This window comes from Perissodus microlepis, chromosome 7 (genome assembly GCF_051167445.1).
Source record: "Perissodus microlepis isolate ML-2025 ecotype Zambia chromosome 7, ASM5116744v1, whole genome shotgun sequence".
Classification (NCBI taxonomy): Eukaryota; Metazoa; Chordata; class Actinopteri; order Cichliformes; family Cichlidae; genus Perissodus; species Perissodus microlepis.
In genome coordinates this window covers 50067192-50090850 of record NC_140467.1, presented here as the reverse complement: position 1 = coordinate 50090850, position 23659 = coordinate 50067192, and the positions used below count along the sequence as shown (strand labels likewise).

The following is a 23659-nucleotide window of genomic DNA, read 5'->3' as shown; positions in this document are numbered from 1 at the left end:
TTTCCAGCTGAGTTGGCTAAATATTTAACAGAGATGTATTTTGAAAGTTCACTTCAACTAGATGCTTTTGTCGGTCATGCAATGCCCTTAATGCAAAAGAGCTGCTGTTTGTCGAGCTGGAGTTTTGTGGTTTTAAGCACAGCTGGAGCAAACCTCTAAGTGTCCTCTCTCCACCTCTGGCAAACAAATCCCTTAATTAGGGGTTTGGATTTGCAGCCCAGATATCCACAAACACAGTTACGGTTCTTTGAGGGACCCTCGGCCCTCACACACACTGACAGACTTCCCTGTTGTGGATTCTCCGTCATAAAGTATAGGGATACAACATATTGCCTTCCTCTCAACTGTTCAGCCTCTACCAGTAGCGGAGAACAGCAGCTTAAAATCCCACTACTTTAGTGGTGATCATGTTTGTTTATTCTGATACCAGCTTCCTTTTTATAGCGATGATTCTCGAGGTGGTGCAGGAAGTGCATCTATAGCAACTTCTTGTTTAGCTGGAAACAGCTAATAATTCTTTTGTGTGTATGTGTGTGTTTGTAAATTTATTTTATGCCATGCCTTGAAGCGAAGTTTCCATAAGGTAGGTCCAGCGAGCAGAGAACCCGTATCTGTCGGAACACACACTGTCTCGACTTGTGTCTCGATATACACACGGTCTCCTGTAGAGTCTGACACATAGCCTCAACCAGGTCTGTTACCACGCCCTGTCCTGTCTGACTGTGGCTTATCGTCTGCTGCTGTACACTTTCCCACTCTTGATTTTTATGTGTAAGAAATATGAGAGAAAGGCTGATTATGCTAAGGTAAACCTTTATAAACACTCATGCAGTTTCTTTGTGTTCCACATCCTCATTATTTCATCAAACTCTTCTTTAAAATCCACATTTGACAGCTAGATAAATAACTTGAAATGTGTAAATATGTATTTATACCCATTAGTGACAGCTAGCAAAACAGGTAATTTCCAGAAAATGACAACAGGATGTGATGTGGCTGCAGGCACAGCAACTCGTTTTGAAGCACTGGCAAAGTTACCATGGTGATAGCGCGTACCCTCATTATTTCTAAACACATTCAATACACTTTGCATGCACCTACACTTGCAAAGCACATACGCTAAATGCATGCTCACATGCTGGCGTTTAGAATTTAAACAGCTGGACTTCTCCATGTGCTTTTTAGCTTTTCTCTAGATTTCACGTTCCTTGTCTTTCGTAGGCTGTGTGACTCACAGCCAATCATTTTCCACTGAGGTATCATTTGTCATCCCTCATGTGCTGGAAATAATGTACCTTTGTATCTGACGTGTGTCTCGACTCTGATGTACTGTGTGTGTGTGTGTGTGTGTGTGTGTGTGTGTGTGTGTGTGTGTGAATGTGAGTAAATGAGTTAGAGATACTCTGCTCTTGCTCTTAGATCGGTGTGTAGGTGAAAACTGGATGAAGTCCTTTAAATGTTTCCTCTTCACTATGAGAGATCAGGGTTATGTTTCCTTGGCTGGCTCATACAGTTATACAGCTGCTCTTTTTTCTGTGTAGCCTTCAGCAGATTAAATGCTGATCACAATCACAGGTTCATGAGGTAACTCTTTGTTACAGATGACCCATTGAAATCAGTATTTATGTGAGGACGGCCTTAGGTCTGATGGAAAGAGGAAACAGATAGGAGTACTTAGCTGCACGCAACACTAACGCACATACACACAACCCGCACAGGCTGTCTAGCTGAGATAATCTCATCTCCATCTGCTTAGATTCGTAATAGGCCTCTCCTGCAGCATTTCTGACTGCCTTCCTTCCTTCCCTTAGACTAGCTTAAAATAATCAACATTATCGACAGCAGAGGCAGGCCAGACGGGGCGGACAGAGAAAATCCAAATCCCTCCATTCTGCAGCCTGTGCAGGCTGTTGTCGTCTTCTTTATTTGTTTGTTCTGCCCTACATATAATCTAATGCCAAAGGCTGTTGCTGCTTCACAACTCTGAATTGCACCTTTAGATATGCATTCACAAGCTCTCTGTGAATATGTGTGTACATGTACATGCATGAGTGCTCATATACACAAATAGTTGACTCATTTAGGTTTTTATGCTCTGGCTGTGTCTGTGGTCTGTTTTCATCAGGGGACACGAGGTTAGTGAAGAGAATGTGGTTGTGATATATGTGCTTGTGTGTGTGTTTTTTCTTCAGGCACGACAGCAAGCTCAGATGAGGCACCAGATGGCTAGTGACAGTAAGAGCGAATATGCCGCCTACCTGGAGAAGTTCAACAAGGAACAGAATGAACATTACTATACAATTATTCCCAACATATTCCAGGTACATACAACAGCTCTACAGTGTATGATTTACCTCAGCCGATTTGTCATAAAGCTGGTTTTGGTTCATCAGTGTCACCATTAAATAGAAATTATTTACTCTTCCCACGTGAGAATATTAACACCTCCAAAATTATTGCATTTTTTTCATTATTTTCTGTTTTTTCTCACGTAACTAATGATTGCACAGTAATGCACTTTTATCTTGTGAATTCAAAGTTGTTTGCAACTCGCTACACTCAACCCCCCCTGCAGGTCTGTTGCTAAAATTACATTTTTGTCATGCAGGAAACACTGACAGAAGCAAGCAGTCCTTATTTAAAGTGCAGTTATTTTTGTCTTATTTTCATCTTACAGTTACAAAGTTTGTGACTTTGAATTCACTGTTTTGTAAAGTTCATGATTTTTGAGCGCTCCCATTTCCAGTGTTGTTTGGTCTGACCAGCCTTTGTTGCTCAGCATGAAAAGACAGCACTTTGAGATAGATTAAAGGGTTTTTGATTTTTTCAGTCAAACTCTACCCACACTTTTGTTTATGTATAAATATGCTTGTATCGAACTGTAGAAACTTCAAGACATGGAGGAGAAAAGAATTGAGAGGATATCAGTGTGCATGAAGACATTTGCAGACGTGGATCGCCAGGTGCTGCCCATTGTGGGAAAATGTTTAGATGGCATGACAAATGCTGCCGAGTCCATTGAGCCCAAGGCTGTGAGTATCTGTCTATTTATCCATTTAGTCAATTATTTCCTTGTGGTAACAATACTAATTGGTAATAAATCCTTGAAAAGCCTGTGTATTTCCCCTTAAATGGTGCCACAATAGTAAGGAAAATGCATTTGTGGGTTGAGTATCAGAGAATGTGGGTTTTGCTAATGAAAAACTTGGAAGATCTTTTGGATGACTGAAGTCTAAAGAAACAAAACATACTGGCAATTAAACAATTTCTTCATTTAACAAACAGGGCCTCGGTAGCATGTGGAAGAAGCATATACAGCATATACAGCTGCTCTACAGCCTCTCTCTGTATATATTATAATATCTGGGTGGTCTTTATCCTTCAAACTTGGGTCCAGCTTGGGGGTTACTGCTCCATTACCATGGAGACCACTCTTACCTTCATCCTGCACATCTTCTCTAGCTCCTCTCTCAGCCTTTGTTGCTTCTTGAGCTTGCTGTGTTCCTTCTTCCAGATGTTGCTATCACTCGGTATAGCTGTATCTGTCACTACAGTCGTCTTCTCTGCTTGTCCACCACTGCTATGTCCAGTTGGTTAGCCATCACCAGTTTGTCTGTCTGTATCTGGAAGTCCCACAGAGTTTTAGCGTACTCATTCTCAGCCACCCTGGGGGCCTGGGGGGGTTATCCCATTTTCATCTTGAGACTTCCAGGCTATACTCAGCAGAGATGTTCCTGTATACTATGCCAGAAAACTGGTTATGGCATTCCATATACGCCCTGCCTGTTAGCATCTTGAACCCCTACTATTATATGTTGGATTGTCTCAGGAGCACCTCTGCACAGTCTGCACCCAGTGTCTTGCCAGCTATATATGTATAGTATATACCTCTTAACCAGGTCTTGGTTAACCCATCACTGTATGGAGATTTATAACTCAATCAGCCAGTCTATCACTGACAACCCACACAATCCCAATTATGCTTTCACTTAAACAACAAGTAGTTGAAGTTTTGGGGGACTTGTTAAAAGGTGAAAACACCTCACCTCTCCAAACAAAGTGGGAGGACCTTGTCGTAAAAGAGAAAAGCTGTACAAGCTGATTCAATTAGTATAGTCCCCTCTTATAGTAAGGAAAATTAGTGACATACATTTCTTTAGCTTGTATGTCACTAATTCTTTAGCTTTCTGTGTTAAAAATACTCACTGTAGTCCTCCTTAAAGGGGTATTACACTGATATTAGACAGAAAATTCCATTAATCCCTCAACAGATGTACTTCACACCTGGTGAAAGCAATTGTGTAATATGTGTGGTTTTGGAAGGAAACTTATAAAGACTGAAATAGTAAGAGTGATTGTGTCATTAGGATTATATCCATTTTGGCTTTAGGATTACCATTTCTGACAGAGCTGCACACTGGGGATGTGAAATCTGAAAGACACATGTATTTAGGAGCATTTATCAAGTGAAGGCGTTTTTGAGAATATATTACGAAAAGTCACAGAGAATTAGGCCTTTAGTGCTTCCTTTTTGGCTACTCTTTTTTATTCAAATATGTTTAAAGTGGATCTGAATAAAATTCAAACTTCAACACTGTTAGTTTTTTACCTTAAAGATGATGAATGTCGGTTAACAGACATGGTTTTTAGTTGAACAGAGTAACACAGAGTTAGGTAGCCTAACTCTGGTAAATGGTAACAAAGGCTAGCTATGAGTAGCTGTAAAGCGCACTCATTAATGTGTTAAATCTTGCCCCGTTTCTAGTCTTTATGCTAAGTTTAGAAATCTGGCCAGCTGCTGCGGCTTCATATTTCATAGGCAGATGTGAGAGGTTTATCAGTCTTGTCATTTATCTCTCCTGGAAAGAGAACAAGGCAATTTCTAATATGTCAGACAATTCCTTAAAGAAAACGTAAACCAAGAATTAAGGTTGTGTCTCATTGCTTATAGTTATTTATTATTTAAATAGGTAAAAGGAGAGCAGCATTTGCCTGTGTTTAAAAGTGTGATATATTGAGCTGTCACATGTTGGCTGCCTGCTGTATGACAAAAAAACCCAAAACCATCCTCAGGGATCACATAGTTTGTGTATGTGTAGCTGTGTATGTGTGTGTCCTTGGCTAGGCTCCAGGAAGATGACTCTGTGCTGGAGTAAACAACGGCAGGGAATAACACATCACATGCTACTCTTCCTCTGGCAGATACTCTTCCTCTTTTCTTCTTCTCTCACATATGGAGGACACAAGAGCAGATCTCTGACCCCCTGATCCTAACTCCAACCAGACCCTTTGCTATTATCAGTTCAGATAGGCTGGTGTGCACAGCAACTGATGAATGTGCTTCTTCCTGTGTCTGAGACGCCTGGCTGTATCCCCGACCTCAGTGTTTGCTCATAACTCCTGCCTGACAGATTTAGGCCTTTTCCTCTTTCTTCTGCAGGCCACAAACTGAGTAATTCCAGCTTCTCTTCTTTCTTGACACACTCTTGAATTGTTATCAGAGAGAAAGTGATATAAACAACTGAGTCACCGGGCCACATTTGTGTTGCATATAATCACCAGACCTATGATGCTCGAGACATTCTCAAACAACAAAGACCCTCCCTTTAGTTATTGTTTGGTATCTGAAAAGCTACTTTGAGTCGTTGACGCAATTAAAGAGGTTCCAGGATTAAGGGTTCTGCTAACTGCTGCAACTGTCGTCTCTCACTAGGACTCTAAGCAGGTGGTGGAGTCCTTCAAGTCCGGTTTCGAGCCCCCAGGAGATGTAGAGTTTGAGGACTATGGCCAGGCCATGAAGAGGACAGTATCTGAAACCAGCCTGTCCAACACCAAAGAGAGCAAAGAGAAGCCTGGTGTCAAGGCCAAAAGCAAACTGTGGCCTTTCATTAAGAACAAGAACAAGGTAACACATGAATGAACACCTTACTCAAAAATCACTGCTACACCCGAACGTATTGCAAAACATCACTAGTTGTGGTGCAGTTTCCTCGCCTGGAGCTCACTTTGCACTTTCGGGAGATTTATATGGGCTGGGATGGAGGGATATTACAGGTCCCATTATGTTTGTTCTTATGACTTTTTATTTAGTGGCTGTAGAAATATATGTGTTCAGTGTTTGTAGTGTGTGTTACAGTCTTGGCGCTGATTCTGTATTAAATTTATCTATTTTTAATAGATTTTTTTGACTTTTGTTCACTATGTTAGCTTCAGAATTTATTGCTAGTTCTCTGTTATTATTGCCATTTTTGTTGTTATTATTTGCCACCCGTTTCCTCCCCTGGCAATCACCCTCACCGATTTTGGAGCCTCCCTTTCATAACACACACTAATATATTTCTACTTTTCACTCTATGAACGGACTCAAGTGGCAGATATTAACTTCCTCTTGGATCTGATGTAACAGTCTTCCCTCAGTACTTTTCCACTGACTGATCATCCTTGAGTAGCTTCCTTTAGCTTCCTGTGTCTAAACATCAAGACTGATCTCTGGCTGTTTTATGGGCTGGTGGCACTGTTGGTATTGAATTAGAACAGAGTGTGATTGAGCAATCGTTTGTGAGTGTGTGCGTGTGTGTGTGTGCACGTCTGTGTGGGTGAGGGAGAAAGCGAGTTTGTGCAATGCTACATGAGAAACCCTGGTGTGCAGAAAATGGTGCAACCTCCCAAAAGTAAGGCAAACTTGTAAAGGCAGAATTTGGGAGCACAGTGTACAGAGAGGTATTTACACTGTACATGCACACAAGGACACATGCATGCCAACAGAAACACAAAACTAATATTGGTTTACAGAGTAAAAAAAAAAAAAGATTTCTTAATCGCGCACCAGTGCATGTGCAATGTGCATCATGTGGTATCCTAAAACTCATCACTGCTTCACTCTCTCTCCTTAACTGCTGGTTGATGAATTATGCAGTCAGATGTTTTAGAGCCGCAATTAGATTAGGCTGATGATGGCCTCAAATTCAGCAGCTGTTATCCTCGGGGATGTGGTGAATTACTCGTCTTAGCTGGCATGTTGACGAGGTTGGGAAAGTAAAAAAACAAAACTCAAACGGAGGTTTCTAAAATGGAAGCCGGCATGCGCTTTGAAACTCTTCGCTGTTTGCTTTGTGCATCTGCTTGCTTTAACACGTTTGTGCGCTTTCTACTCACTCTGGTCATTTTGTTCTTTTTAATTCTTTAATTTTTTTATGTTTTATGTGTTGAACAGTTAATTTTTTCCCACAACATAACTGCTACTCTGGGTTTGACATCCCTTTGGTTGTCTTTTATGTTCCTTTGGGTTTTCTGTTGCGTGTGTTTATTTTTTAATATTTGTAGGAGGCTTATTTATTTTGTTTTGTGTTCCCTCCTCCTTTTCCTCCTTTGTCTTTTTTCGTTGGATTCTCGACCCCTTCTTCTTCTTCTTCTTCCACGTTTTTCCTCTTCCTCTCCGTCACGGCTCCCTCTCTTATTGGTAGCTTATGTCCCTGTTAACGTCCCCCCACCAGCCCCCACCTGCCCCCCCAGCCTCATCCCCACCCTCACCCTCTGCTGTTCCCAACGACCCCCAGTCTCCCAAGCAGCACAAGGAGCCCCTCTCCCACCGCCTCAACGACTTCATGGCCTCCAAACCCAAAATGCACTGCCTCCGGAGCCTGAGGCGAGGGGTAAGTGTGTGTGTGTCCAAGCCAGCTTTGTGCCTGTGTTTGTGTGTCCGTACCTGTACCTGAGCTGTGTGGCTGCTACACTGTATGAGTGAATAATCCAAAGACGTGCTGAGCTTTCTTGGATGGTCATGATGGCTACAGCATCATTATTACTTCTGTTGCCAGTAACCGATCAAGTGTAAGCAACGCGACCTCCAACAAGTGTCCCACCTTCACTCATACAGTGCTCAGCTTTTGTGCTTCTCTAGCATGCTTCTGTAGAGCATTACCATTACCTATTGACTCCATGGTATGTGTCCTACTCACCAACAGTCTCTTCATCTTGTCCCTTCATTCTTCAGATTAACTGTGCTCACAATGACAGTCCCTCTCTACCACCTTCCCCTTCTGACAGAAACTAAGGAGCCTAAGCAGTGTTGGCAGTAGCATGAAGACTGCACTTGCTCCCTGTGCTCTTCTCTGCAGTCTATGCTGGAGGCAGATTGTTTTGGGTTTTGCACGTGCTAGGAACCAAGAAGAAGGTTAAACCTTCAAGTATGAATCAAGCGATTGGTATGGTGGGAGAGTAAGTTTAGACAACTTCCTGAGGGATGGTTTTATCAGCACCTCTCCAGTGCCCTTGTGTGTGTCATCACAATTTCTGCTCTAAAGTCCAGTGCGTGTTTTGTAGAGATACAGGCGACAGTTGCTGGGGAAGGTCACAGCATGCTTTCCTGTCCTTTCTTACTTCACTCTCCAGTTGTCCGTGACCTCAGGAATGGGCTGTAACTCCCAATGTTCCTTCCGGACTCCACAAATATCGTTTTTTTGTTTATGCTCATAATTTGAAATGGGAGCAGTTCAGAGTAAAAACATTGGTTTGAATTGGTGCTAACATGACGTCTGAAAAGGCAAAAGAACAATGTGTTGCAGTAGTGCAGTGTGTGAGTATCGAAGAGGAAATGATTAAAATGAGGCAGTGCAGAGGGAAGTGCGTATTTTTTTCGAGCAGGTCTATCAGGAAGTGCACGTTTCTAAAAGCGGATGTGTTGCAACAGCTCATGAGAAGACTGATAAAAAGAGTTAAATCAGATGCATTGTTTTCAACTATGCACAGATTAAACAGTGAAGTTTGACCTTATTCTAACATTTCATGGTATAAGAAAGGCTGAATAAAGGTTTAAAGGTTAAAAGCTTTATCAGACCAGAAAGCCTTGTGGAGATCTTTAAATTCATCAGTACTGCTTTCCATTCCTCACGAGGGTGCATTGAATTGATCTGTAGGTGTTTTTACATCTAGTGGAAGTTTATTTTCTGTGTTTAGATGCTGGTTGATGTAGATTACCGTGTTAAAATATTGCTTTCTTTTTGGAATAAATCTAATAAAACATCAAAAATGTAGGTAACCATGGTAACAAGCACTTTATCACCATTTGGAGGTAAAAGGCTTATTTTCTCTTCCTTTTTCTTCTACTGTCTTTTCAAACTAGGGTCATCATCATAAGTCTGTAGGAAGTCTAAATATATTGGACTAATGTATGTGGTAATGTTAAGATGTGGTTTTGTACGTGCCTGTGACCTCTCAGCGATGTTACTCACTGAATCAAAAAGTGGTATTGTGACAGAAGACAGTGCATGTGCAGAAGGCTTCGGAGAGCTAGAGTAGGGAGCTCACCATGTCATAATGGGAAAAGGTAATTTGCCTAAAGCCCTACATGATAAAAACCATTTATCATTGCTTAATCCATCCATCCTTTTTGTGTTGCGTATATGGGTACACAGCATTTAATTTGATTCAGAAAATGTTTAACCTAAAAAGTAATATAATATACTAAATAATTACTTTCCCTTGGTTATTGTCTTGAAAAGACTCAAATGTAACTCCAGCATAATCCCTGTTTGAAAATCCACCAATAAAATCTCTTACAGTCACATTCTGTCATTACAGCTGTAGGAAAACAAATAAAATACACAAGTGTTGCTGTGACACCTCCCACAAGGAGAACACATTTAGGATTAGTGTAGTCGTGTCTGTGGGGGTGGGGTGTTGTGTCTCCGCGCAATGGCAGGATGTCTACCCCTGCAGCAGAGCTTGTGTGCACTGCATATGAGATGTCTAATTCATCCCCAGTCACTGTATGTGTGCGTGCACGTGTGTTGCTTCTGAGAAAAAAGAAAATGCGTCTGTGTCTTGAGAGTCAAATTAAGGCAGTATACAGTATAAGAGCTCAAGCACATCAGTGTTGTTTCCCAAGTTCTTATTGACAAAGCTTTATTCTCTCTGATGACCACACAGCAACAATCTCCGCGCTCTCTCATTTATCACAAAGAGCTAATGAAGAGGACTCTGGGCAGACCCACGTATGCTTTTGAAGCAAGGCAATATGTTGTAAGTGTGTGTGTGTGTGTGTGTGTGTGTGTGTGTGTGTGTGTGTGTGTGTGTGTTGGGCTTCAATGAGCACCACACCAGATATGTGTGTGTGTGTGTTGGGTGTGTGTGTGTGTGAGAGAGAGACAGCAGGTGTGTATTTGGCGTGTATAAACATTGAATAGTTGTGGATGTGTGTGATTAGTAAAAGCCATGTATAACACAGGCAGTAGCCTCATTAATAATTGTCTGAGGAAATTTTCCCCATTAATGAGGCAAAACATGCTCACAAAGGAGGCTAGTGTCTGTGTTTGGCTCAGTATTGATCACATGGTTGTGACATGTGCAGAGTGGGAAGAATGATTTTAGAAAATGATGACTTCATCCCTCATCACATGTGCCAGCTTGGGGTCTGCTGTGTCTCGCAGCTGTTTCAGGGCTTCCCCACTGAGCATCTACAAGGGGTCAATTCACAAAGTGTCACAAGCACCTGAGGATGTGAGAGTTATAAAGACGCTATTTATGATACTGAGGAATTACCCCTCCTTACTTATTAAACCTCATGTGGCTGTATGACATGAGGTGCTGGTTACACTTTGGGTCTGGGTCCAGCTTACAGTACCCAGAATTTACCCCTCTGGGGCTTTCTTTGTGCTGGTGTGCCATAGTGCAGCAGTGTTATCTGTCTGTAATATAACTGTTGATCTGTGTCTGTCTCAAGAACAAATCTAAAACGCTCTTTACGGAAAGCTGCAGCTTTTAAGTGGTCCCATGATAAATCACACATAAACTTAGTAATAAAACAAACAGTTAGAGACATAAATGTAAAAATGAACAGCAGTTATTGACTCAAGCTGCTAATTTATAGGAAACCCACTGTAAACAAAACCGAAAGCAACCGACAGCAGAAAAGAAGTTATGATGCTCGTCAGGTAGCGCTGAGAAATCCTGAAAGCCAGGCTGATGAGTGCAAACAGTTTTGTTCAAAGGAAAACAAGTCCTCAATGCAATGATGAATGCAAAAGTCAAAGCTAGCTTAAAAGGCTAATTTTCACATTTTTTTCTGGCCTGTTGTTAGAAAGGGAGCATAAAATTGGAGTATAATGTGTCGTACAGAAGCAAACCAGCTTAGACTTTTTAGGTAATTATTCTATAAACATTTTAATTTCACAAAAACATCAAACATAGCTTTTATTTAGATTGTGAGAAAGAATATGAAAGGATCTTTTGGACCAGCTTTACTTGATTCTTTCACTTCAGTTTTTATCAACTTTCAGTCAAAAATTTCTCTTTTTCATTTCCGGATACAAAGTCCATATATGACCCACCGGTGACAGAAGCAAAGGCCTGTGTCTTTGCCTGCACTTCTACAAAAGCAGTTTTTATACATGTGAAGGTGTGTGTGTGTGTGGGGGGGAATCACATAGCAATGACCATAAAAGGCCATTCACAGGTGGATGACTTGATTAGTGGATCTAAGTGAGTAGAGCTCCTCGGTGCACCAGCATGTGACCTTTTAACAGGATTACAAGTCATCTGCTCTGGCTCTACCAACCAGTTGTTGTTAACCTGCTCTGTTCTTTGTATTCAGAACCATATCCTCTCCGAAGTCCCTCGCCAAATTCTATCGCTGTTTTAATTTTTGGCTTTCACTGAGCCACTTGAGTTTGCAAAATTTAGAGACCCGTCTATTTCTAAGCTGTTCTTCATGAGTGTGAATATTTGGTTTCTGAAAGCATCTCTCCAGTTTGTCTGTGTACAGTATCTGCCTCCATGTCAACATATGGACCTGCTAATGTGGTAACATGCTTTTGGCGCCCTCTGCTGTGCCCTGTGTGTCATTGTGTTGGCAGCAGAGCGGGATCAAGAAGTAAAGGGTACATTGTCCTCTGTCGTCGTTGTCACTCTCCCTCTACTTCTTAATTTGCATCTGTCTTCCCTTAATTTTTCTCAGTGACTTCATGCTTTTGCAGTAGGTTGGCCTGTTAGCCAACTTTTTTCCCCATTTCTCATGAATTCATCATGTTAGAAATGTTAAACTTCATCACATAAAAAAAAAGAGCGGGGTTTTAGTAGCTAAAATTGTTTCTGATAGAGCTTTTTTTGTAATTACACAGCTAGTATATAAATCAGATTCTTGAAGTTTTAACTACTTTACCCTCTTTTCCTTTTATGGTGAAGTCTGGCAGAGTAAAACATTATTATAAAAATCACAGAAACTATTTTTGTTGAAAGGAAAATAAAACAAATGGCTGTAATATTCTCCTCATGTTGACTTTTATCTGTTGTCTGTTTCTCTCTCCTGCTCTTTGCCATTTTTCTCTCTTCTCCCCCCATGAAGCTTTCTCTCAAGCTGGTAAGCATGACCGTATAACTGCACGACCGTAGCAGCATGACCATAGCACGCATGTCACGTTGTCCCAGTAACACAGTCTTAATAACGTTCTGTACGCTGATATGTTTTTGGTGTGCTCTTTTTTTTCTCATTTTATTTGTTTTGGATCTAATTTAATTATTAATTACGTTTTGCTGTAACACAACAATGGACCTGAGACTCACGTCGCTGTCTCATTTTTGTGTTATGTTTGTTTGTTTGTTTTTATGTTGTGATTGTGTTCCCGTTTTGTCTCTCCCAAAATGTGTCTGTGGTCTCTGTGATGCAGATCACACTCAATTCCCACGTCCGGAATCTCATTGAGGTGATCAGATTTACTCTGTGTTTTATTCGTCTGTCTCTTAGTCTGTCTCGTAGTCCTTCTTGTCTCAGCTGATTGTATGTCCCTGTAACATATACTAATTGCCGATCTGTAGAAAGCGAGCTCCTGTCCTTACACTGCATGCCACTTCGGTTCCATTTATTGATTTATTGATATTTTTGTGTGTGGTTTGTAAATCTAACACTAGCGAGGATTTCCTCAAAACATAAGGATTAGTGAAATTGTTTAATACTTTTGGGAATCCTTTTCATATTTTGAAACATTCACTTTATGGTGTGTTAAGGGATAATAGTGATACACACTGGAAGTACTGGGAAACAGCTGTCCTGGCTTTATGCAGAAAAACCTAAAAGTTCTCTAATAGTACTTTATCTGTTTTACCTGTTTAAATATGTAAAAAAAACAACAAAATGGACTAATTAGGTATTGGCAATAAGACGAGAAACTCATATCTGTTTTTAGGGCTAACTGGTATATCCCAGTTGGAGAAATGGCCTGCCTGCTTTGCCTGTGACTCGCCTTTAGTATCAAAGCGGATCAGAGAGAATCTCTTTGTGTTTCCGGCAAACAAAACTAAAAAGCTTTAAGTGGATAATTAAGCAAAATTCATTTTCAAAAATCCACACGAGTCTGAGTCGTGTCTCTCTGTTGCTTTGTAAGTTGCTTTGCACAGGGGGGAGTGTTGATGGGATGGTGCATAGCTTCAAAGAAGAAGTAGTTGATGTAACATAACATCAGAGTATCGCCCTTCAGGCAAGGCAGAAAGGAGGAGATCTTCCCCTCTGGACAGCCGTTTCCCTGTCCTTCCAGTCTTTATGTTAAGCATATTTGTACAGACATGAGTTTCTTTTCTGAAAAGAAAGTCAACAAGTGCATTTTCGCAAATTTTAAACAGTTTAAAATTTTTTTTTTTAAATGTTGACATTTTACAGCATATGCTTGGTTTGTTTTTGTACGTCAGTGCCTGAGTCAAATAAGACTGATCAGTTTGAACCTTTTCTAACAGTCCATCAACTTTATTGACTACAACATCAAGTTACTAAATGCCTGCATATAGTTTTAGTTTGTTTATTGATTAAATTTAATCACGTAGAATAAATTTACATTTAGATCGTAGTGCCTCACTAGTCTGAGGATACGTGGATACGTAAACACTAATGAGTCATTTCTGTACTGTGATGTTTCACCGATACGAGAGCATGACATGCCTGCATGCTGACTGACAGATCTTTGTTGTGTTGCATGCCTTTAAGTGTTGCATGCTGATACGGGGAGAAGGGGTAAGGTTGCCGTGGTAACTATCTGGCTCATGTGATGTGAATCCTGACCTCCAGGCTGTAGATCCAGCATTTATTTCCTGTGGTGCCACTGTGACCCATCTCAATGAGATCCAATCACAGGCCTTGACCTCTTCAGTCTACACAGTTCAAAGATTTTCTGCCGATATGTCACTATTTTCGTTCTTTTTTTTCCAGCTAATCATAAACTCACTGAACCACAATGCTGCCCCAAATGGAGTAACAATATAAAACAAAGGCCTCATTGCATCTTATTGCAAAATCCTATCATTAAAACCTATGGATAGTCAATTATTTTTAAACAACAACAGTAGCTTGAACGCAGTATATATATAGGGTCCAGAAACTGAAACCATGTATCAAGTAAGCTGTACTGCAGTACCAGCATTTCTGAGTTATTCCAAGACTTACAGAAGCAGCTAGTTAATTACCTTATCCTTACTGATCAATTTATTTATTAGTTTTGATGCTTTGTTTACAGATGTTTACAGAAAGACTGAGAGGCAGCGGAGCAGCATGACTCATTCTATTCAGTATTACAGTCTCAGCAGGAAACATGACTCCTGTCAAGCCAACCTCTTGCAGCTCATATAACCTTCATTTTAAGAAAGAGCCGTTCCTGTCAGAGAACAGATCCATTAGCTAGCTGACCCTGAAACACTGTATGCAATGAAAGGATGTGGCCAAAACTTTATTACATTTCCGTTGCATTTACAGAGCTCTAAATTAGGTGTGGCGACTGAATAGGTGAAAGGCCTCAAGTCTACAGAGCTAAACATCCTAAATATCACAGAATGTGTTAGAGAGCGGCTGCAGTATCTCCTTCAGTGATTCAGTTAAAGCCTAACAGGAGCTCCATTTATTTACCCTGATACCCATTTATCCCTGAGTCTTGTTTCACAGGGTTAAAAAAAAAAAATTGAAAAAACCCCAAAAACAGAGAGAGATACTGCACCTATCAAAAACTGATTCCTGCTAAGGCACAAAAAGGATTATTGAAGTTGGTTATTTTCTTTGAGTTTTTAAAAAAGTTTCCATGGTGTGATTTTTTTTTTTCAGGGTTCTGTACCGGAGGACTTCAGTCACCTGCCGCCAGAGCAGAGGAGGAAGAAGCTGCAGGGCAAGATCGATGAGCTGAGTAAAGACATACAAAAAGAAATGGACCAGAGGTATTCAGAGGGGTTTTAATCTAGCGTTATAAATCTTTCCATTCTGTTCTGAAGCGTCAAAGACTTACAAATACTTGCTCTTCCAGAGATGCTTTGACTAAGATGAAAGACGTGTATATAAAGAACCCTCAGATGGGAGACCCGGCCAGTGTGGACCCCCGGCTAACAGAAATAGGTCAAAACATTGAGAAGCTCCAGTCTGAAGTACAGAAATTTGAGGTAAGTTCAGTGTCTGTCTGAGCCCCTATTCCTTTTTGAGTGTTAATGTTGGCAAGGCTGTGTTGTTTGGTTTATCTGAAACAGTAAATAATGAGGAGCTCAGACACACATCTCCAGCTGGGGTAATTCCAAAGAAGACTGTCGCTTATCCATATTAGGAGAAGATGCAAGGCAGCTGCAGGGATTGGCTGCATGTTCCATGTTCTCTGTGCAGAGAGAGAAGTCCCAGAACAATGGCCTGGTTTAACCGTGTAAATAAATGGGGGAATGCAAGGATGAGGTGTTCGTTCTGTGCTAGGTCCTTGCCGAATGTAAAGTTATCACAGATAAAAAGAATTCCTCAAGTTGTCATTCGTCCAAGTTGTCATGTAATAAAAATAAAAAGCTAGAGCCAAATAATGATTGCGTGTGTTTCAGGGCTGGTTAGCAGAGGTGGAGGAGAGGATGCCGTCTAAGAGTGATTCACACCGGAAAAGCGGACTCTATGAGACCCAGAATAGCACAACAGTGAGCAACAACTGTGCACAGGACAGAGAGAGGTATGGTATACTTTGGCAAAAAGCAGCCACAGAGCCCAGAGTTTGTAACACACATGACTTTTTGGGAAGAAATCGATGTGTGTTTTCACAGTATATTTACTGTGTGTGTGTTGGCCCCTGAGCAGCCCGGATGGCAGCTACACAGAGGAGCAGAATTCAGAGGTTCAGGTCAAAGCCCAACCCATCCCCACCCCAACCACCACGACGGAGTTCGATGACGAGTTTGATGATGAGGAGGTCCTGCCTACCATCGGCACCTGCAAAGCCTTGTATCCCTTCGAAGGTAACTGCAGCCACATTGGTTTAAAATAAAAACGGTCAATGTAAGTATGAAGCCTGCTCGTTGGCTGGTGGCTGCTGCTGAGGTCCCGTTATTTCTGGAAATAAGCTGAACCTGAGTCTGATGGAAAACGGGTGGAGGAGTTTGTTTCCTCTGAATGAGGAGGAGGAGTAGGGATGTGATCTTTGTGTTCAAATGTGTGGAGGAGTATGAATAAAAATACACTCATTTCTCAGGTGCACTTTTTCAAAATCAAATTTGGAAAATTATTCAAAGCTGCTAAACATAAAGCTCAGTGCATATAAAGAGGCAGTAAAGATCTATCTGGTGTATTCTATTGGCATATGCTTACTTTAGCTGTAGCGATTGCTGGGTTAACGGTGAAATTGTGGTTCATTGTATAGGTTAAACTAGTTTTTCAGTTGTGTAAGACCTTTGATGAGTCATAATCATGAATATTAGAATAGCAGTAATAAAGTAATTCTGTAATACTGCAGTCATTCAGTCATTCTGGAGGGTTTTTCTTTCAGCAAGGCTACATAACCAAATGCTACCCACCCTACTGGCAACAAGAAATGAGAGAAAAGTCCCAGGAATAACCCCAGTCCCTACTGTTGCGGATTACAGTCACGTAAATGAATTACAGTTACACATATTTCCAGAGAGCTCACCGCCCTGTATACCTTGTGTTTTGGCATAAAACCTTCATACTCAAACATTTGTTCAAAAGTAAAAAAGGAGTGTACTCTCAAAAAAGCAATTTGATTACAGATAAGGTTTCCACGTAATTGTGTTACGCAAGTGCAGCGTAAAAGCTTAAACTTACTGGAATCTGGTCTATTGAGATCTACTTGAGCAAAGCACAACATTTAACAAAGCAGCAAAGTTTAACCACATAACGACATCACAAAAAACAAATAAACTGTCACACAATAACGTTCATCTTGGAGTTGTATTCCCTTAATTATCGTGTTATGGTTTTTTGTAGGGTCTCAAACATCTTGGTTCCCCAACCCCAGCCCCCCAGCTCCAAAACTGAATAAGAGGGGCTTACACTGAGTAACACTTTCCTAACTAATGTATCCATAAATGTTTACTTTTCAGAAATCGATTAAATTTAGAATTTCTGTTAAAATGGGTGGATCACATGAAGCACTACTAATTGTTAAAACTACCTGTGCTTATTCATATATGTTGACTCAGGACATGTTAAAGTGCCTGTGCAGTTTCTACAAGTAGTCTCTGACTATATCCCTGCTGTACAGCAGGGATATAGTCTCTGACTATATCCCTGCTGTACAGCATCTGGTTTTGCTTCCTCTTTTCTTGCATCTCTGATTTTCAAAGTGCGCTACTAATCAACATGGTTCCTGTTATTATACAAAGCCAGCGTTCTTATCTTCTGTTGGTTTGCGGCTGTTCTCTCCTGCAGGTCACAATGAGGGCACCATCTCCGTGGCTGAGGGTGAGCTGTTGTACGTCATAGAAGAAGACAAAGGAGATGGCTGGACACGCGTGCGGAGGAACGAGGATGAGGAGGGATACGTGCCCACATCCTACGTTGAAGTGTTTTTGGAAACGAATGCCAAAGGTGCTATGACATACATTTAACTCAGCAAGTTCTTGCTATGACAGTTTTTGTTACTCTGTATTCCATTCACGTGCTGAACGAGTGGGGCAAGTTACAGAGATTATAGATGCTAGTTCAGACACACACACACAGACACTTCACGCCGCTCCACAAAGAAGGAGCAATCGGATTTGTCCATTGTGCCTCATAACAGTTGGAAAAGTTGTTTCTGGTAGCGTGAGCTGTGCCAATCAGATATCATGTCTAAGAAGTGTTTGAGGTGAAGCCTGTTGTTATCTCATCTCTTATTCACGGCAGTGCCGCCTAGTGGTCATTGAAAATAAAACATGGCACACTCAAAGCTCATGATGGCGCAAATCAGCACCTAACAGTGATCACCTGTACATTTGAGACATTCAGTATTTGATTTTCTTTTAGGTTTTAAAATGTTGAACAACAATATTCTACTCAAATAAAAACACTGTTAATTAAGACTTTGAGCCAGAACTGTGGCCAAAGCTGAATCTGTGTGGTGATAAATCAGCTGAGTGAATGTAAGCACCATGTGAAGAGGCAGTGACCATCAACTCAAAGTTACATTTTTAGAAGTTATTGTGTTTTGGTCACTTGACGTACCTAAAAAGAAAGAATGCTCAATGTGCAATCAAGCAAATGTAATTTAAATCATCTGTACAGTATGAAGACATATCAAGAGATATTTTTGTAGGTTAAATAGATTAAAAATCATGCTGCTGCCTCTCAAGTGTTGCATGCTCTAGATAAATTACAGTGTTGTTACAACAAGAACAAGTTATTTTCCCCTGTAAGGGGTCATTTTTTAAAATATTGTCCAGTTTAATAACATTAATAGCCGCCTTATAATGTTTCCTTTTTCTAAATTCACCTTTTGATAATGACAGTGTTGGGCTGTTCTGGTCCTTTTTTGCAGGCCAGTGGTAAAAGAATAAAGGACTGAGAATTAGCTGAAGTAAACTATGTATGGTGAGGCTGAGCTGGGATATGGAGCTGGTCATGACTCTAAAGCTTTGTGGTTTGTTTGCATTGGTCTCTGAAGTGTTTACTCTAAAAGCATGGCGTGTGTAGCCTCTGGGTCGTTTCACTGCTCTGTTACTCTTTTCCAAGATCAGGGCTCTCTCAAAAATCATACCAGAGCCTTTGTTTAACTCTCATTCTTTTAAAGACACAACTCACCTCAAAATAGAATTCACACATTTTTCCTCTGGCCTCTAGTGCTATTTTCTTACTGTGCAACTACATCCACTAACTGTAAAAACCATGCAGCTAGCTAACATTAGCAGAGGGGGGCACCATTGATGTAAATGGTAAATGGCCTGTATTTGTATAGCGCTTTACTTAGTCCCTAAGGACCCCAAAATGCTTTACACTACATTCAGTCATCCACCCATTCACACACTGGTGATGGCAAGCTACGTTGTAGCCACAGCTACAGCCACACTGACAGAGGCAAGGCTGCCAGTCACTGGCGCCACCGTGCCCTCTGACCACCACCAGTAGGGTGAAGTGTCTTGCCTAAGAACACAACGACTGAGACTATCCGAGCCGGGGCTCAAACGGCAACCTTCCGATTACAAGACGAACTACTAACTCCTGAGCCACGATCGTACATGCTGTCACTCTGCTATGAATGCCCAGTGAGACAGTTTAGGTAAACAGGTTTTACATAAATCTGCTCGCACCAAAACAGTCTAGATCAGGGATGACAAAAGCATTTCACACTGTGGACCACATATAGCTGCATACCCATTCTACTCCCCTTTCTGTAAGTGTAAAAAAAGTCAAATTACACATTTAAACTTTGAGATATCTTAATATAATTTTTTAAAATAAGGTGCAATTTCAACGGGACATCTCAGTTTTTTGTACATAATAAAGAAAAGCTGCTGTAGTAAATGACAGAAATCTGTTAGAATGACTCTTTGTTTCTTACCATTTAAGCCCAAATTACAGAAAAAGTTTTAGGTGTAGCACATTGGCTGCCCTGTAATTAATAGCATTTTTCTTTTGTTAATTCACAGAAAATACCTTTTTTTTTTCTTACTGTATACACATTGTAAAAAAAAAAAACCAAAAACGTTTCTGTCGTTTCATTTTTTTTTTCTATAACCTAATTACTTTAGTGTAGTGTGAATAGTTATAGGCTGTTTTTTATCATTAAAGATTAAGCTGGAAAACTTATAAAAAAATTTCCAAAGCTGTCCAGTGGGCCTGGTTAGGAGTCTTTGCCAGGCCGATTCTGGACCCTTGGTCTTATGTTTGACACCACAGATCTAAAAATAGTACTACAGGCCAGATATAGTATGATTTTGGGAGTTGAAGGGTCCCTTGTATCAGTTTTGAAGATTTGTTACAGCCATAGCATGGCCGTGTCTGCGAGGTGTAACTTTACATCAGGTTTAACACACAGAAATTGTGAAATTTGGTGTGTGCTGTGGCGTTTGTGGGAGTTTTATCGTAACAGGATTACAGCGTGTTGTGATAGTACAGCCATTTCATTCTAACATGCATTCAAGCCCAGTGGTTTTAGTTAAACAGATGCATGTTTGTGTTAATTCAGGTCGTACAACACACGACTTTCTTGGAGATACAGTAGTAGTACCAGTTTAATGTAGTCTCATATTTAATGCAATGACCTCCTCTCCATATCTGAATATATGGGTTGGTCTTCACTTCTTTTTAAAGCTAACTCTTCTTTTTGTTATTTTTTGTTGTTTGTATTTTCCTTTTTGAATTACAGATTCCTAAAAGTGTGAGGCTGGCTGAGGAATGGCAGGGCAAGCAGCCTCGGAGAAACCACCACGTTCCTCACATGCTCACAGAGTCAGAGAGAAAGATGACCTGAGTCTAAAAGAAAGAGAGAGACGGCCGATTAGAACGCATCTGAATTTTCCAAACAAACAAACAAACAAAAAGAAAAAGTTTAGATAGAACGCATCGAAAATTTAGTGCTCATAACTTCTCCATTTTTAACCCCCATTCAGCAGTCACAGCCGCAGTACACAAACGGCTTTATGTTGTTTGCAGCAACGCTTTGCTTTTTAATGTAACTAACTGCTCGCACCATGTGCGGTCATGACTGAGGCTGCTGGCTTCCCTGGCTCTGCCACTTCTCTTTTTTCCTTCCCTTTGCCCTGTGACACACAAACACACACACATACATGGAGGAGGGTGTGGTCAGAGACAGGACGGAGACCGACAGGAGCAGACGGACAGAAGAACCAGGTGGACGAAACGCTCGCTCGCTCACTGACTCAAGACAGAATCATCCCAGGTTCATCTGACGCAACAAGATGCTCATATTCACGCCTTCCACTTAAATCAGCTCTATATTTGCAGGTTTCACTTAACTGGAATCAGAAGAACTGAAGGTGCTAATCATCCGTCTTTGTGTCCTGTGCTTCTCATGTACGTTCGTTTGATCTCAGTGGTCGTTGGTCTTTTGTGTCACAGTTTCCACTTTCCTCCTCACCAAGATCACTTCCACATATCCAGGACCAGCTGAAGGGGCAGAACTCTAGATGATGGTGTCATCCACCATCCATACCATCCAGCCATTTCTTGTTCTGTCACTGGTGCCTGTTCCTCTCTCTGACCACACCCCACCCCCTTCCTCACCTCCACAGCCCTTCCCCCCTCCCTCAGGCTATGGCGGCTCAGGCTAGCTCCCTTGGCTGCTTTAAGCCTTTTTTTGTTTTTTTTTTCTTTTGCAACAGCTCGGGGGGCGGGGGTCCCTCAGCATTGTGGTGTGCTGCATGCTTGCCCTGTCTTCCTCCTCGCCCCTGTGCTGGCGGGTTGGAGGAGGCGGTGGGGGTGTTAAGCCTGCTTACGCCCCTTCCTTCCAGCCTTTAAGTTCAGTTAACCCTCATTGCCTAGTCATACTGTTTGAATTAACCTGAATGCTATTGTTTGGGTTTGGTGCCTGTGGGTCTTTTTTTTTTCTTTTTTTTAAATTACGTACATGTTTTTTCAGTCATCTGTTCAGAAAGCATGTTTCCCTGTTTTTAACAGAAAGTAAGTGATCTCAAATTTGTGTAGTTTAATCACAAAAAAGGACGATAGGAACCCGAACTGTCATTTTGTTTTTTTCTTTTCTTTTTCCTGAATGATCTCATGCATAGATAGGTCAAGGTTGTTTTGTTTTTTTGTAAGTACAGTACGTATGAAAAGTGTTAGTTTGCTATGTTTTGATCAGAGCGTCTAATGCAAGTTGTTAGTTTAAGGTTAATCACCTTGTGGAAGTGGCTCCACTTGGTCCAAGAAGCACCCAAAAATGAAACCTATGAAGATATGAGTTACACCCGATGTTTGTAACAAGCTCCACCTACTGTCTACTGTATATGAAAATATACTGTGATCGTTTTCCTGTGAGTTTTTGACTGAAATGTGACAACACGCCGATCATCACCCGTTTTGGGCCTTAACCAGGTTTCACTGAGAGGAGGAACGATGCTGACGTTCGCTGTGGTATGGTGAGGAGACGAAGATGTGATTATCTCGAGGGGGCAAATTTCTAATCATGAAACTGTCAGGGTAGAGAAATGATGTCCACTGATTCCCCCTGCTCAATGGCACATAATGCACGTGATTTTTAACATTTTTGTTTTATATATGACGAGTGAAGATTCTCTCTTTTTCTTCCTTTTTTTTCCTCTCTTCTTTTTTTAAAGCTGGAATGATATGTTGTTGCTTATTGTACCTGAATGGGACTAAAATCCCTTAACTGCAAACATGAGTAACCGTTACATTGTTTTTATGTTTTGGATGAAGCCATCGTATATTTGTCTAATGCAGAATTTTATGAACACTCCCCATGTGGAGGAATGATGGACGTACTGATCATTTGGACTGCTGATGTAAGGAATGATCAAATCCCTGCTGAATCAAATACCATGTTTGCTTTCGCCCCTCTCATCGCTTCACACATCACGGTGATCAAACAATGTCTGGCAAATGATATGATTAAATCCGATGAGGCAGCAGTAGCTTTAGGGCAGGCTTTTGCCTGCCAGTGCTCTGACACGAGACCACCACAAACCTTTTCTGTCGATGCCCCAGAATAACCCGCGTGTACAGTGGAAATGGCGTGATGGAATTAGAGAAAATATATATGAGTATATAAATAAAGTTTAAAAAGGAAAACATCTATTTTAACTATGGAGAGTCTTACCATTACTTTATCTGCTTTGCAAAGTAAGACTTCTTTTCCTTTGTAAGGTCTACCAGATGGTGTGTTTTTGCACTTTTTCGTTTGTGTTCCATTCGGTAGGCCATGCTTGTGTTTTGGAGCACTGAATACTTTGTATTGTGTTTACTGTGCCAATTAAATATGCCTGGAGAGTAAACGGTGTATTGTCTGCTTGTTTTTCTTCTCTCGATGAGCCACAAAAGTCACATCAATCACCACTAACTGCATCAGCAACTTAAACCATAAAACACAATGTGAATGGAGACAGATAAAGTGTGATGGCAGGGCTTTATGATTTAATTACTCTTAACACAGACCACTTGTAACACACTTTGTTTTATAACTAAAGATTCTTCTTGTCATTTTTATACTCGTGTTTTAATAATTTAGCCCATTAAAATTATGCAAGTATAAAAAATGACAAAAGCATTACGAGTTGTGAGGGCGCAGAAGGACTTGCTCATATTTCTTCTTTTGTTGGAACAACAATCCAAATGTGAAACCAGTTAACTGACTTTTTCTTACTCTGCTTTTCACCATACAAATGTGGATAATTTATTATATTATTAGTCATTAGTCATTTTAATGAATACATCAACCATTCCTGTGATTAAAGGCACAACATTTGGATTTAGTCATCTACT

At 40.8% G+C, this 23659-nt stretch overlaps 1 protein-coding gene across 19 annotated transcripts in view; it reads left to right on the top strand.

Moving 5' to 3' along the window:
• Positions 1–23177, top strand: part of fnbp1b (formin binding protein 1b) — a 53593-nt gene extending 30416 nt beyond the window's left edge. For 2 of the 19 annotated variants that reach the window (XM_084935664.1, XM_084935659.1), the window contains exons 7-18: positions 569–583; positions 2193–2321; positions 2886–3032; positions 5714–5905; positions 7464–7652; positions 12341–12355; positions 12663–12698; positions 15074–15183; positions 15270–15402; positions 15820–15942; positions 16056–16224; positions 17654–23177. In XM_084935664.1, coding sequence (XP_084791790.1) covers positions 569–583; positions 2193–2321; positions 2886–3032; positions 5714–5905; positions 7464–7652; positions 12341–12355; positions 12663–12698; positions 15074–15183; positions 15270–15402; positions 15820–15942; positions 16056–16224; positions 17654–17832 — 1437 coding nt within the window. In that variant the 3' untranslated portion in view covers positions 17833–23177. The remainder of the gene's footprint in view (positions 1–568; positions 584–2192; positions 2322–2885; positions 3033–5713; positions 5906–7463; positions 7653–12340; positions 12356–12662; positions 12699–15073; positions 15184–15269; positions 15403–15819; positions 15943–16055; positions 16225–17653) is intronic. The other 17 variants (XM_084935678.1, XM_084935660.1, XM_084935661.1 and 14 more) reach the window with 16 other exon arrangements.
• Positions 23178–23659: the final 482 nt, after the last annotated feature.